The 16,175-nt window shown below is 32.5% G+C and overlaps 1 protein-coding gene across 2 annotated transcripts; it reads left to right on the top strand.

The window, feature by feature from the left end:
- The first annotated feature begins 7,182 nt into the window (after window positions 1–7,182).
- Window positions 7,183–16,175, top strand: LOC120781603. 2 transcript variants are annotated; one of them, XM_040113840.1, is made up of 6 exons: window positions 7,183–7,389; window positions 7,447–7,511; window positions 15,350–15,382; window positions 15,451–15,620; window positions 15,807–15,960; window positions 16,021–16,175. In XM_040113840.1, the coding sequence occupies exons 3-6, from the start codon at window positions 15,355–15,357 to the stop codon at window positions 16,152–16,154; spliced, it is 486 nt and encodes a 161-aa protein (XP_039969774.1). In that variant the 5' UTR covers window positions 7,183–7,389; window positions 7,447–7,511; window positions 15,350–15,354; the 3' UTR covers window positions 16,155–16,175. The 2 variants fall into 2 exon arrangements, with proteins under 2 accessions (XP_039969774.1, XP_039969773.1); XM_040113839.1 differs by lacking the exons at window positions 7,183–7,389; window positions 7,447–7,511 and adding exons at window positions 15,072–15,157; window positions 15,216–15,278.

Raw genomic sequence — 16,175 nt, 5'->3', positions numbered from 1 at the left:
CACTACGTATGAAACTTTGGGAGGATCAAATACTTGTTATATTAAAGATTACTTTTTCTTTTGGATATTACGAATTTTATTTAATTATTATTTATTTCATACATATATTAAATATTTAGGAAAAAATATAATTTTGTTAATAATAATTATTATTAATAATACAATTAAAATTAATTCTGTATATATTGTATATTAATGAAGAAAAATAAAAAAATTTAAATTTAAAATGTTTGTTTAGAATTCTAAAAATATGTTAAGTAAGGAAACAGAAAATGCAACCCTACATTAGCTGTCGTTTGGGGATATTAGAACAGTTCAGATATACTTTTTTATATGACACTCCTAAATGAGCGCAACAGAGATGTATAATCACAACTATACGTACGTGTGAGCAGAAAAGTGGTTGGAATCTACACAGCGCTTATGGCGGGCTCACCACTTTTTTTGAGGGTTTCAAAACCCTAAAACCTAGTGTTTCACTAGTTTTTCACAACTTTTGGCTGGCAAGGTTAGGTGCTGTGTATGATGCGTGTGTGTGTTGTTAACTGTTATTTGTTCTGAGGTGACGTGATGTGATGTGGGATGTTGTGGAAAGCTCATAAGTCCTGTGAACATCTAAAATTGGACATAAAGTTTGCAAAAGTTCCGTTAAACTATTTTGTGGTGTCTTATTTTTTAAATCCCATGTTTTTAATTCCTATCAAATTTCACTAACGCCTTTGTTCTTTGTCTCTGTACTCTCGTCAACCTCGTCATCTTTAAACAAAAATCAGTCATTTTCCCTATCACTACTATCTGTTACACTATAGACTAATCTGTGAGAAACCTCTACCCTGCTGGTGGTATATCATCGCTTTCTAATATACTACTATATTCATTTAATTTGCGAAACTTCGCAACTGTAGTCTCAAACTTATATTTTTCTTTACCCAAAAGGTATGAAGACGTCCTTTGTTCATTTTTATACTCTTGCAACCAGTTGCTACAGAGTATTATAGTTTTGTTCAACTAACTGTTGTACGTATCACCTAAAACTAATCGAGATCGATATAGGGTTATGTATATATAAATGATCAGGATGACGAGAAAAGTTGATCCGGTGGACAGTTTGTCCTCCCATCTGCCTGTGCAAGCTATAACTTGAATAAAAAACCTTGATGAAACTTGGTATAGGGGTTCCTTAGTACAAAAAAAATTAGAGTTGGTAGATGGACGTAATCAGAACACTGCCATGTCAGGAAATTACCATTAACCGGAAATATATAAAGTGCCATAACTAAGCACTAAATTAAGATATAAAGCTGTTGTTTAAATGAGTTCAGCCTGCCCCCACTCTACCCGGGAAAACTGGCGCACAATAATCAAGCACAGCTCAATTCACCATCTGATGACACCATACTAATACATTACCACTCAACACAACTCACCACACTTCTACATCAATCGACCCAATCAACAAAAAGGATGGGCAAAAGGGAAAGCGGACACAATTCGATCTACACAAGCCGCACATCAACCATTCAATTCGTCACACGCATTCGCTTTATACGTTCGATCCTACGCGGCGCCACGTAAATACCTCCTTCGTTAACTCTGCCGTCCGGGATGCAACTTATATCCACCCCGATCCGTACACCTACATACATTCATCGTCCACATATAATTTATAATTTTTTATAAGAATTTAATTACATTAAATGATTGTGAACACATTCAATTTTATTAAATGATTGTAAACTTTAGCCCGTGTGCATTTTTCATTAAATAATTGTTAAAGTGGTTAATTCTTTTGTTTGCAAATTTGGGCAGCAGAAGAAACATGGTCCTTTGAGCCATCCTTGAATGGCCCTATTGTGAAAAAATTAGCAAAATCTTAAACAAAAAAAATATTAAAATATTTTTAAAATAATATAAAAAAGAATCAGAAATTGGTGACAAACAAAATTGAATAAGTGCACAAGTGCAAATGCTAGTGCAGTGAAGCAGTGAAATTACCTAAATACATATAAACATGATGACGAAGGAAAAAAACAAAAAAAGACAAAATATTTATTTATTTATTTATTTCAATATGACCTGTAAATAAATTTACAGACATACTAGAAAAAAAAGAACTGGCTGCTTAGGCCTTCGTCCCATTTTGTATAGATACATATTAATTTACTTATATGAACATTTCAACTTTAAATTAATTTTAATAGTATAGGACGTAGATGTTTGCTTATATTTTCGTAGTCCAGTGTTGCTATAGCAGTATGCAAATAAACATTTTGCGATGTGTCGTTGTGGCAGTTTATTAGGTGTTGCATGGTCAGGGTTTCATTACAGTTTATGCAAAGTGGTGGTGATTCTTTTGAAAGTATATCCGTGCGTTAGTTTTGTATGGCCGACTTTAAGTCTCATCAATACAAGTTGCTGGTGTTTTGTTTTAAAATTCGATTTGCTGTCATGCTGTTGAGATAACTGATGCATAGTTTTATAGTGAGCATTAATTTTGTTTTCATAATTTGAGACAAGTTGTTTTTTAATGAAGTTTGCGAGGCGAGTTAATTTAAAACTGCAATCTTCAATAGTAGGGAGTTTCAGTTCATAGAGTATGTTTGCAATTGGAGTTTTTCGAAACGCGAGACTAATTATGCGCGCTGCCATGTGGTAATATTTTTTTGATTTTCTGCAGACAGCGTTTGAACGTTTTGCCATATACGAGTATAATAAGGCCATAGTAGATTTTTCCAATTTCAAGGCTTTCATAATATTTAATATGTGCACCACTTTTCATGCTGCATATGATTTTGAGTAGATTTAGGTCTTCAATTTAGTATTTCCAAGTGAGTTTTTGATCGAAGGTTATTCCTAGAATTTTGAAGTAGAGCACACTTTCATTTAAGTGATTTTGAATGGATCTGGAAGATTGCAGTTCCGCTTCTTGCACATATGTAGGTGCTTACACTTTTCAAAATTAACAGATGCAACCGATATTAATGACCAATTTGTAAATAAAGTAGACAACTTTTCCAAATCATTAATGAAAGTGTTTACATCATTAATCTTCGAAATAAAATAGAGGTCGTCTGCATATAAGTAGTGGGATATGTTATTAACTTTTTTTATTAAAGCATTTATTTTTTCAAATGCAATTAGAAATAATGTCATCGAAAGGGGAGGACCCTGTGGTACTCCGTTTACGTTGACCATAAATGTTCCATTTGATAAAAAAACTTTTGTACAGTTGTAGATTTTTGTAAAATCAACACTTATAACAAGCCGTGAAACTAGCTAGAAAGTGGTCTAGGTAGATTTTTGCCTCTACCGTGCCTGACCTAGGTTTAAAAGCAGTTTGTTTTCTACTTATCAGATTGTTTCAAAATAAAAGAAATTGTATTCGTTTTGATATTATTTTTTCCAACAGTTTGCTTAAACATGATAAAAGCGAGACGGTAATTTTTGTAGTCATCTTTCTTATTCATATTTTTTTGAATACAAATGATATTTAATTTTTTCGAAGAGTGGGGAAACACACCAGTTTTGACAATTAAATTATTTAAATTAATTAAACGACTTTTTAGTACCAGTCGTGCATTTTTAATCATTGCATAGGTGATTCTGTCCGGCCAAGACAATTCTCTTTGGTATTTTTAAGATTATTTTCCAGTTCAAACAGTAGGGGTATTCTCTTGCTCTTGCAAGACCCGGTGCACGGTGCAAGAATTGCAGATTTACAACGGCACAACAACAAACACACGCAGAAAAATATTTGCAAGCGCTGTAAAATATGTCAGACCAAAACCTATGTATATTTGCGTGCAATGTCACGCAAAAACATAATTGCAACCCTGTTGTAGTTGCCATTTTACATAAAGACATATTACGTCGTTAAATTGTTGAGGAAGATAAGTTTTAAATGGATTTTATTATTTCTATTTAAATTTTAAAGATTTGTTACAGTTTTTTTTCTTAAAAATGTATGCAGAAGGTGCGCCAATTCACAATAGCCATGCTTAATAGTCATTCACAACAAATTGACCGATTTAGCCATTCATATATTACTAGATTCTGCAATGGGTGCTCTGCACCTTTGCAAGAGCAATCTTGCAAGAGCAAGAGAATACCCCTAGTGTAATTTCTTCTTCAAGGCTACTAGAAGACTTTGGAATTTTATTCACCTTGTATACCGATTTGAGGACGCGATTTTTTTCAGAAATGTATTCACTTGAAAATTGTTCATATGCAGAGCCGATGCAAAACAAGTGGCAAATATTTCTGCAATTTGGAACACATATGTTATAATTCCAGTAGAAGATTTAAGTGAGTGAATGTAAAAAGAGGTGGGATTGTCGGTAAAACTCTTACTGTTCGCCAAACCTTTTGTATTGGAGTGTTTGGGCTCATATGAGCCGTAAATTGTTCAAAAGAGCTAGTTTTTGTCTCTTTTACTTTTTTGCAAAAAAGACAATACATTTCTCATAATTGAGCAGATTCTGTAAAGTTAAGTTGTTTTATAGAGCATGCCAGTATTTCCTTTTCACGTTTCTAAGTTCTTGCAGCTCTTTTGTTCACCAACAGGTATTACGTCTCTTCTTGTATAGTTTAGATTGCGAAATACTGACATTGGCTGCTCGCCTAATTGCTTTCGTTATTTTAGCCGCTTCTTTATTAATGTTATCAGTATTCGGGTATCGGTCAACTTCTATTTCTAATCTCTTAGAAAAAAGAGGCCAGCTTGCGTTTGCCGTTTTGTATCTAGGGTTGTGGATAGAACTCGCATAATTTTCCCTTTAACTGAGTATTATTGGACTATGGTCACTAGCAAACATATCGTCCACCGTGTCCCAATTCATCTCTTTCGATAAATTGAGGCTACATGCTGAGATGTCAATCGCCGTTATGGTATGTTGAATGGAATAGTGAGTATATTTGCCGTTGTTAAGAATACACAGATTATTTTGTAGTATTTGTAGAGCCCCATAGTGGATGCCACCCATTTATATCGCCTAATATAATATTGTTCGCAAAATTAGTATTAATAGAATTGTTCAACTCATTGGAAGAAATTTTTAAAATGTAAATGGTAAATATTTTGTATTTTAATTTCTACACTAGTTTTCACTTGGATTGAAGCTATTTGAAAATTCGAATTAATGCCATTTTCACCGTAGATATGTTGAATATTTTTGCGGATGAGGAATGCAATAACTTGTTTATTTGTCATGTTCGTATTGTGAAGATAAATATTATACCCTTTTGGGCATTTGGTTGTTTTCAAAACCGCATTGATATGCGTTTCTTGTAATGCTATAATGTGAGGTTGGAATTCCGCTATTAATATCTCCAAATTATTGTAATTGTTCCAATAGCCTTTGATATTCCACTGAAGAACTTTTATTACAAAATATGCACGGACATATGAGTATAGTTATTCAGGATTAGAATCTGTTATTATATTTTTCTGGCAATTGTAATGAAGTTGAGAAAGAATCTCCTTGGTGTCTGTACCCATATTATTCTGTAAGTCATAATTGTTTTCGGTAAAGTTGCTGGTGTTGGCAATGTAATTATATTTAAATTTGTTTACCTGCATTATAGTTGATTCAGTGTCTTCCTGAATTTGATGATGTGGGTATGCTTATTGAGTCAATAGGAGTTACACTTAAGTTATTATCGGGTGGATTTTCTTTATTTTGTTGTTGGGCTGAGTTGTATTGAGTATGTATGATAAATTTGTGTTGGTAGGATTTATATAAGATTTTTGTTTTGTAGTTGTGTTATCAGCAATAGGTTTTGTATAATTATTGTTTTTGTTTTGAGAATTTTTGCTGTTTTTGGATGTTGTTGTTTTTGCTTTGATTAATTCTTTTGTGGTTAAGTTCAATGATTCTATTGGGTTTTCTTTTGTGAAGTAGTCTGAAGAAAAGTTGTTATTCACGTAAGTTACTGCTTCTTTAATTGATGTTCGGTTTGATGTAGAATATTTAAGGATTTCCTGCTTTTTAAGATAAGTTGAGCATTTTTTATTTGTTGATTTATGCTGAGAATTACAATTATTACATTTAATTTGAGTGCTCTTTATTACCTCTGAGTGCTCTGGTAAGGCGACACAAACAGGAGTGTTGGTACACGTGTTTTTTGTACGACCGACAACGTAACATATTTTGCATTGCATGGGCTTATTAATAGAAGTTTTGATTTGAATAGTTTCGAAACCAACTTTTAGGTCTTTAGGGAGGTATAAGTCAAATGATAGAATATGCAAAGGAGTATTTACATATCCGTTTATTGTTTTATTTTTTTTTGAAATTTTATTAACTTCGATTACAATTTGATCCTTAAGACCAGTTGTTATTTCTTTTTCTGAAAGGTTTATTAATGCTGGAGAAAATATCACACCTTTCACCGTATTAAGTTTTCTATGATATACACAAGTAATTTTGCATATATTTGAGAGATTTTCTGTTTTTACTAAAATGTCTGCGGTTTTTTTGTTGTTAACTAGAACGAGTAAATTTCCATCACGTGTAAATTTAGTTTAGCGCTTTTATTAAGTGAAAAATATTGTATAGTATGTATTTAGCGGCTTTTCATTATTTGTACTTTTTATGGTTACAAATTTGTCACTATAAGACACTTGTTAAGTCTACACTTGAAAAAAAAAACAATTTCTTCACAAAATTATAGATTTTCAATTTAATTTTTCCACAAAATTATCTATTTAAAGAATATTTGTGTAACTACTTTAAAAAAACAATTAGAGGATTCTCTTGCTCTTGCAAAACTCTTGCACGGTGCACGAATTGCAGAATTTTCCTCTTGGTACAACGGCACAACAACAAACACACGCAGGAAATTATTTGCAATGGCTGTAAAATATGTCAGATCAAAACCCATGTTTATTTTCTTGCAATGACACGTAAAAAAATAATTGGAACCCTGTGCTAGCTGTCATTTTACTTAAATACATATTTTGACGTTAAAATGTTGAGAAAGGTAAATTTTAAATAGATTTTACAATTTCTATTTAAATTATAAAGATTTGTTACAGTTTTTTTTTTTGTTAAGAATGAATGCAGAAGGAGCGCCAATTCACAATAGCCATGAACAATTGTCATTTACAATAAATTGACCCAAAATCAGCCGTTCATATATCACTAGATTCTGCAATGGGTGCTGTCGTACCCTTGTATATTTCGGTATTGGATTTGTGCAATCTGCAATCTTGTAAGAGCAAGAGAATCCCCTTAATGTGTTTCGTGTAACCGTGTAATTTAAAAAGCCTTTTCAACGGACATATTTATTAGCAGAAAAAACTTTCAAAATTTAAATTATTTTAATGTAATTAACTTTTAAATAGTTATAAACTGCTATTATATACTATCTACACTTCATCCAGAGCAAGTATTATTAACATCCATTGTATAAAATATGTTATTAATTGTTTTATCGTATAAAAAGATGGCTTTACGAAAATGTGTTGGTGGTTGCAGTTTGGGGGTGCCGCTTTATCCCTTCCCATCCAGGTGAGTCTAATACATGAAAATAGTATATAAATAAGTGATATTAAGTATTAGTATAAAGGGTTAATATATGTAAGTGTGAGGAATTAAATGTTAGGAAAATTTAGTGGAAATACGAAAACAAAATGTGAATAGGGTTGTCCGAAATTCTAAAGCCGTTACTTTATAAAAAAATGTGCAATTATAAAATCGCGTTATTTTATAGTTTATATTTTAATTATACATATATACGTATGTATATATATGTATATTAAAATAATATAAATTAAATATTCGTGGAATTGTAGTTTAATAGCTTTGATGATGATGAAATTAAAAAAGTGTATTTTTTCTTTTGCGAATTAAATTTATTGAAATTAAAACTTCAACGTTTTTAAGTAGTAGGTTTTCTATTTCCCGGTTTAGGGCATAATTTAAACTAAAACTATAAATTATTAGTTTCAATTTTTAGTTTAGTTAATGGTTGTGTTTTTTTTATTTTAACTAGGCGGCGTGAATGGGTCAAGCTGTTGGGCGTACCGAAACCAACAGTTAAACATTTATTTGCGTGCCAAAGACATTTCTCACTTAAGATGAGGAAAAGCCGCTTGTTATTGAAGACTGCTACCTCAGATTTAAATTTAAGATTATCACCACTTATAGCGAAAGATGAAATAGGTTGTAGTGAACAAGTAGGTAGAATAACTGATCAAAACGGACAGGACAACATTATAGAATTAGGTTGTGAAGATTTTTACCCGAAACACCTTAGCTCTTCTTCAATTAGAACTGTCTCAACTTCAAACAGTAATATGTTTGAAGTTGTACCCTTAGGTAAATCCCTTCAACCAGCATGTCTTGAAGAATGTACATATTCTTCCTCTTTAGGTAATTCGAAACTAGTGAACACTTGGGAATTGAGTAGACAAACTCAAACAGATATTTATTTGTCAAAAGGGAGCCCTAGAAAAAGAATGTATCGGTAGAAGTTAGACTCTAAATCACAGGAAATAGTATACATATGTACGCAATAAGGTGAAAACTTTAGAAAATAAAATAGAAGTTTTATAAAAAAATAAGAATTTGTCTATACGTGGGCAGGAAGAAAATAGACAAATTGAAGAGCTATGTGGCAAATTTCCTCCACATCTTGCAATTTGTGTGAAGAATTGCCTTAAAAATGCGCCCGTACTCTGAAGGGCTATAGTTTTGAAAGTTAATTGAAAACGCTAGCTCTGGCTGTCAAATTTTTATCACCTATTGCGTACAGGTATTTAAAGCCCTTTTTTAATTGGCGATCACAAGTTACCCTCGAACAATTTGTTCAAGGTTGGCCAGGTAACCCTGGCTATAATTTTAGCAGCACTAAAGCTTTAGAGTTGAGAAGTCGTGGTTTCACAGACGCACAGAGCTATGTTTCGATATGCTGTGACGAAATGTCTCTGAAAGTCCACCTACAATATGAGAGAAATAGGGACTGGATCATTGGGTTGGAGGATTACAGTGATGAAAATCGTACCTCCAGAGTAGCTTCTAGTGTTTTAACACTTTTCGTCCAAGGTATTGGTGGAGAAACTTAGACCCCTCTCTAGCATATTTTTCTGTGCACAAAGCTTGCAAAGGAGATATGATGAAAAAACATATTGATCAACTCCAAAGTATTGGATTGCGTCCCTGCCAAATAGTTAGCGACATAGGGTAAAATTTCGTTAATTTTTCTAAGCTTAGTAGGAATAAGTAAAGAAAGGCCTTATTTCGAAGTGAATGGCTCAGAAGTCTTACACTTCTTTGATTCGCCACATCTCTTAAAAAGTACACGAAACTGCTCAGAAAATAAAAAAAAAAAAACAGAGTCGCTTTTGACGGGCGTCCAGTTGAATGGTCGGATATCGTTCATATATATGAAAATAGTACCCATAACAACATAAGTTGCACCCATAACTTAACCTCGGCACATATTTCTCCTAAACCTTTCACAAAAATGAGCGCGCAGTTGACTTCTCAAGTGTTTAGTCATTCTGTTGCAAGTGCTATGTTTGCCCTTTATAGCTCCGGAAGCTTAATACTTCTAAGTCTCCATCTTTTCTAAATACAGCCACCTTCGTCCTTTCTTTTGACAAATTATTCAATATTTTTAATAGTAATGCCTTTGGAGCAATAGAACACTTTAAAGAACCCCTTTCGGCTACTGGGGATCAATTAAAATTTCTTGAAGAAACCAAGAAGTTTCTTAACTCTATTAAAGTGTACGATCCCTTCGGTCGTGAAATAACTTTTAATTAGCTTAAGACGTTTGTGGCATTTCTAGAAAGGGATTCACACATTTATTGACAAGAAAACTGACTCAGGATAGACTGGAGAATTTTTTCGGACACATACGTGAGGGGGGGAGTTTGATGTGAGAATAACTCCGCAGCGTTTCGCATATCTTTTCAGACAACCCTGGGGCATAGGATATATTCACTGCGTTGATAAAGGGAATTGCGAACTCTTGGCAGTTGAGCAGTCTGAGTCATTTTGAAATAGCTCCCTCCAAAGCGCCTGTAACGATGACTTGGGTCGAAATACCTCCTGGCAAACTTTTCAAGTATTGCGAAGACCTACTCTTTCTACATTTCAAAATATTGAAATAGAGGTAAATGTGGTCGTAGATGAAAGCAGCTTTCTTCACAAAAATGCTTTCGTATATTTTTGCGGTTACTTATGTATGTATATTATAAATATTTTAAACAACATAATTGTTTCATGCCTTTGTGACATCACTGGAGAAGATTTCTTTTTCACTTTCGAAATGCAATATATTAATTGCCAAGTCGTAAAACCACCCCTCGAATTTATAAAATTTCTAACAAAAATCGAAGATATTTTTATACAACATTTTGATTCTACTTGCCATAGGATTGAGTTCTCGCATATATTATTTGAAAAAATGGTGGGCGTAGAACCGAACTATTTACTATTAGGACATATTTGTTAGGGGTCGGCTTTAGTATACCGTCCCAGGATTTCGGGGAAAAAATTGGTATAATCAGATAGAGGAGATTCTCCTGATCACGAATATATAAGGTTATAGCCGCAGGAAGATTATAGTTTTCGAGATATTCGCGTTTAAAATTTAAATTTACAATATTTTAATAACATTTTTCTATACTTAAAATTAATTTTGCACTTATATTTTTCAATTTTATATACACTAACACATCACTAATTCGTTTGTACACATTTATTTTATATCATATATTGCAAAAATAGCTTTTATTATACATTTAAATTATAGTTGAGTTATGACTATTTAATAATAACAAATTAATTTCAAACTGTCATATGATAAGTGTTACCTTATCGACATCATTTGTAAAAATAAATTTGTCAAATAATTAGTGTTAACGTACTAAAATATTTTACAAACTGAAACAAAAAAAAATAAAAAAGAAATATTATACCCTAAATAAAGGAAACATAATCGTTGATAAACAATAAAAAATTAAGCGGCCGCCAATGTAAAAATGAGTTCTAGGGGAGTAAAAAAATGTATAAACCCGGTGTTGGACCGACCAGGGTTATTTTTTTTGAAGCGCGGCCGAAGGCCGCCCACGCAAAAAGGAATTCTAAGCGAAAAAAATTCTGGTACACCCCGGTGTTGGACCGACCAGGGTTATTTTTTTTTGAAGCGCGGCCGAAGGCCGCCCACGCAAAAAGGAGTTCTACGCGAAAAAAATTCTGATACATCCCGGTGTTTGTTCGACCAGGGTAATTTTTTTTGAAAAGGAGCTCTACGCGAAAAAAATGTAATGCACCCCAGTGTTGGGCTGACTAGGTTTATTTTTTTTTATAGGTTGTTGATTCTCGTAGTTGGGGTATAATCTGTTCACTTTATTACAAATGATGTCGATAAGGTAACACTTATTATTTGACAGTTTGAAATTAATTTGTTATTATTAAATAGTCATAACTCAACAATAATTTAAATGGATAATAAAAGCTATTTTTGCAATATATGATATAAAATAAATGTGTACAAACGAATTAGTGATGTGTTAGTGTATATAAAATTGAAAAATATAAGTGCAAAATTAATTTTAAATATAGAAAAAATTTTATTAAAATATTGCAAATTTTAAATGCGAATATCTCTTAAACTCTAAGCTTCCTGCGGCTATAACCATATATATCCTTGATCAGGATAATCTCCTCTATCCGACCATATCCTTTTTATCCTTGAAATCCTGGGACGGTATACTAAATTCTTCCCTTTGTTAGTAAACGCTTTTAATAAAAAAAGTGAAACAAAATTATTTCAAAAACAAACAGCTTAATCACGTCCGTTTGTCTGTCTTTATAAGTCAAAAATAATATCTATGTATGTGTATTTTAAGTCCTTTTATTTAAGTCTCTGTGCGGAAATATCAACTATTTCGATCAGGTGATCTCAGCCGTTGACAACCATATGATTCTTTTGTTACTTGTATATTTCTACAATGTATAGTATATATCTTAACCTAAGTAAATATATTTGTATTCTTGTAAATTTGAGTGCATGCGTATTGCATATAAATGCATAGATTTTTATGTGTTTATTATTGTATGTATGTAACATTTGAACATACCCTGCCAACCATGAGCGGGTAAAAAACCAGATACTAAGTGGGTAACATATGGTTAAACATGTGTAGTTTGCCATAGGTCGCCGGGAAATTCTTCCCTGTTTTCCCCTCACACGTACGTATACGTGTGTCATATAAAAAAGTATATCTGTCTGCTCTAATATCCCCAATCGACGGCTGATGCAGGGCTGCATTTTTTGATTCCTCCTTTAAAAATTTCTTAAAATTTCAAAGAAAACCTTTTAATTTTTAAATTATTAATTTTATTATTTTTGATACATATTTATATAAAATTGTAATTAATTGTAATTAAATATAAGAACGGTGACATTGTGTAAATAAAAATATATTTAATTTAAAAAAATAATTTCATCTGAAAAAAGATTAATTAAAGAAAAGAATTATTAATAGCTGAAAATAAAAAAATAAAAAAAGATTGTAAAAGACAAATACCTAAAAATAAAAGATTGAAAAAAGATTGTAAAAGACAAATATTTTGCCGCCTTAAACGCATAAAATACATGCATATGTACATATGTATTTATTTTTGCGTGTTATATTGGACTGCGCAGTCCAATTTCAAAGTACACACACTTTTTTCACATGCTACTACTTACTTAACAATTGATATTTGATGCTTCTGATGATATTGCTGCAGCTGCTATTTACAATTCAGTTCTGATTTCCAATGCTATAAAAACAAATGAAGTAATTATTTGCAAATTATTTAAAAAAATTCACTTACTTACCTTCTTGTTGTACGAGCACGAACGACATGCGTCTTTCAATCTGTTTTTATTACCCTTTTTGGGATTTTCTTTTGGCACTATTGTCAATTATGTTTTCTCCTTCGCACTCATTCGAATAAATCAAGAAATGAAAGAAACTTTTTTTCATCGCATTTAGGTAAACAAAAAGTAACCCGAAAATGTGCATTGGTGTTAGTGCATAGAGAAAAAATGTGTAGTTGTATTGAAATATTTGACTCAAGTGGGTAGCCGTGGTTAGCAGGGTAGATAGTTGATATTAGTGGACTGTATATGTATGTGTATATAATAACCCGCCAGTATGCGAAGTGGCGATAGCCTCCTTTCTACTAGCGATTTCGGTACTTTCTGGTAAGTACTTAGCACGTAGTAATGCAGCACGGGGTGTCTTTACATTTAAGAAAAACACAGATACAGAAAAACGATGCATTAACAAAGCTAAGCTTCGTGTGTATACGAAGCAATGACATTTCTTTTATATTTTTTGTCACATCATTTCATTCGCCACGTGTTTGCCAAGAAGGAAGCTGCTCTTTTTGATAATTAAATTATATATTAAATATAGCGTGTCAAATTTGGAAAGTGGAAGTGAGGAGTACCTTTAAATAATAAAATATAAATAATATTGATAAAATAAAGGTAAAAAGATAAAAATGATAAGTAAAAGGCATTTGCGAAGGTTGAAAAAAAATGAAAGAGAGAAATTCAAAGAAAAATGTCGGCTCGGTGTAAGTGAATACAAGAAACAGGAACAAAGTGAAGTGCGTAAAATTGCTAAAATACAAGAAGTGGAGGTAGAAGGAGACACAGACATGGACGTAGAAAACGTTGACACTGACTTTGTTGAAAATCCCACGGGCTCAAATTTAAATGACAAACTTAAAGAGTGGTATTTAAGATATAAGCCAAAGCGGAATTGTGCAATACATTTAATTAAAATTTTGAGGGAGGAACGTTTAAGAATAAGTCCATTTTATAAGTTTATATCTAATTCAGCGCCAGATATAGTGCAACTCGCGGGCGGATTATATCTCCATATAGGATTAAATCAACAGCTTCAAAAAATATGCAAAGTTATTCAGCTTTCCGGTCCGTTAGTGATTGATATTAATATTGACGGACTTCCCCTATTTAAAAGTTCTAAGTCACAATTGTGGCCAATTTTAGGTAGGCTAACTAATTTAGGAAATATGTTTGTATTTCTTATAGGTGTATTTTTGGGCAAAAGCAAGCCAAATAACTCTGCAGAATTTTTAAGCAGTTTTACCTCAGAATTTGCGATGTTAAAGGAAAGTGGATGTGAGGTGGCTGGCAGGAACTTGCAGGTTCAAATCGGGTCAATAGTTTGTGATGCTCCAGCAAGAGCATTTGTAAGTGGAATCCCTGGGCACACATCGGCACATGGATGTTCAAAATGTGATCAGGTAGCCAAAAAAATTGATTGCGTTTTAACCTATAGCACCAATTTGGGTCGGCTAATTACAAATGAAGATTTTTCAGCTAGAAAATACCCAACTCACCATGAAGGTCAATATTTACAAGAGAAGTCAGCTTTTGAAAAACTTGGGGTATCCATGGTTACACAGGTTCCTTTGGACTGCATGCACCTTGTAGAATTGGGAGTCATGAGAAAATTCCTAACTAGATTAGTAAATAACAAAGTGTCTGTCAAAATATCGAAAGCAAACAAAAAAAACATATCCGAAAAATTAATATTCGGATTAATATATCCTAAAACCAACGAAAATTCTCGAACAAATACACAGGAAAATTATGGAAAATGAATTCGTTGCTCCTTTAAATAAAAATAAACCAGAACTGTTGGGAAAAAAAATATTTATTTCAAGGCTGCATGTTAAATACAAAAGGCCCTGACAATTACTGTTACGTGAAAAACAATACGCCCGTACTCATCCGTTCGTTTACACCAGGTGTAGAAGGCACAATAATAGGTCGCAGATTAAAAAATCTTAGATCCTTTTTTGAAGAACCTATTAATTCAACAACTTTGGGAATATATTTAGTTGACAGGGAGCCATCAGAAGCGGAAAAGTCGTTTTCATTTTTAGACCTTGAATGCAAAGCTGTTGGGGTGCCTTATCGCGACGATTTATTGATACTGCCGATGTTGCATTACTTTAATTAATGTTTAGTTAAAACTTTTGTTTTTACCTTTTTATTATAGTCATAACTATATATGAAAAATATTTAAAATTATAAATAAATAAAAAATAATAAGCTTTCAAAATGCCTGATACTCCTCCAAAAAAAATTAAACGCGTTGCCTTTGACAAACAAAGTAAGTGATCGTTGATTCATTTAAAAAAAATTAGTTCAAATAAATTTAAATCCAATAGACAACAATTGCAGTTGCACTATCGTTATCGATCAGCTCGAGAAAAAGATCGACGATATGAAGGGTAAAAATAATTTACGAAAAACTGATCCATGTGTTATACCTACATATCTATTTAAAATCTTATGTTTTCAGATGCCATGCAACAGGAAATTAAGGTGGTTCGTGGTAAGGATACTGTTGCTGACCAACAATTTGAAAATATAAAATTATATAAATTTTGAAAATTATTTAAGGTCAACTGCAAATAGCAATTGAAGCACTGGCCGATCAAAAAGTTGTCCTAAATCAACTTTTGCAACAGCGTGCAGAGGAGCTGCCTATCCAGTCCAAATTCCCCATAAAGAACGAAGAGCAGCTAATCAGTTTAAATGACCAGCTCAACAGCGAAAACAAAAACACTTATGTAAGTTTTAGAAATATTATTAAGTTTTGTTGATATTTAGCGCGGCCCTTCTTTTTCGAATAATTTTTTTTTTAACTGCAAGAAAAATCTTCGAAAAAATTATCACAAGTACGTAAAAAACAAATTTATTCGAAAAATAAGGGACACGCTATTGAACATGCTTCATAGTATTTTATTTTTTCACAGGTTAAAGCTATGAGATCGCTGCTGCAACCTACCGGCGTTTTGAAGAATTTACGAAATATTTCGAGCGATGAAATAGCAATGGCATTCAATGTCGATGGAGTGCAGGGCAAAAAGTCCTTAAAATCCTTTCAAAACTTTTATAACGCACTACTGGGTATTATATTTCTTGTTTTATAAAAAAAAATTGGCACTTAGTAAGTTTTTTTTTATTTAGACTCCATTCCGTTAAATGATGGGAATGGTACTGCAGACGAAAAACTGCGTAAAGCAATACAGTTGCAAAAAAAACGCATTTTTAAAAGCGCTTGCATGTCCAAAGACAAGACACAGCATCAACAGACACAATAGTCAATTCGACTTAAAATTTCA

Source organism: Bactrocera tryoni, unplaced genomic scaffold, assembly GCF_016617805.1.
Source record: "Bactrocera tryoni isolate S06 unplaced genomic scaffold, CSIRO_BtryS06_freeze2 scaffold_7, whole genome shotgun sequence".
Taxonomy (NCBI): Eukaryota; Metazoa; Arthropoda; class Insecta; order Diptera; family Tephritidae; genus Bactrocera; species Bactrocera tryoni.
Note: the sequence above shows the minus strand (reverse complement) of the source record. Positions and strands in the feature narration are given on the sequence as shown.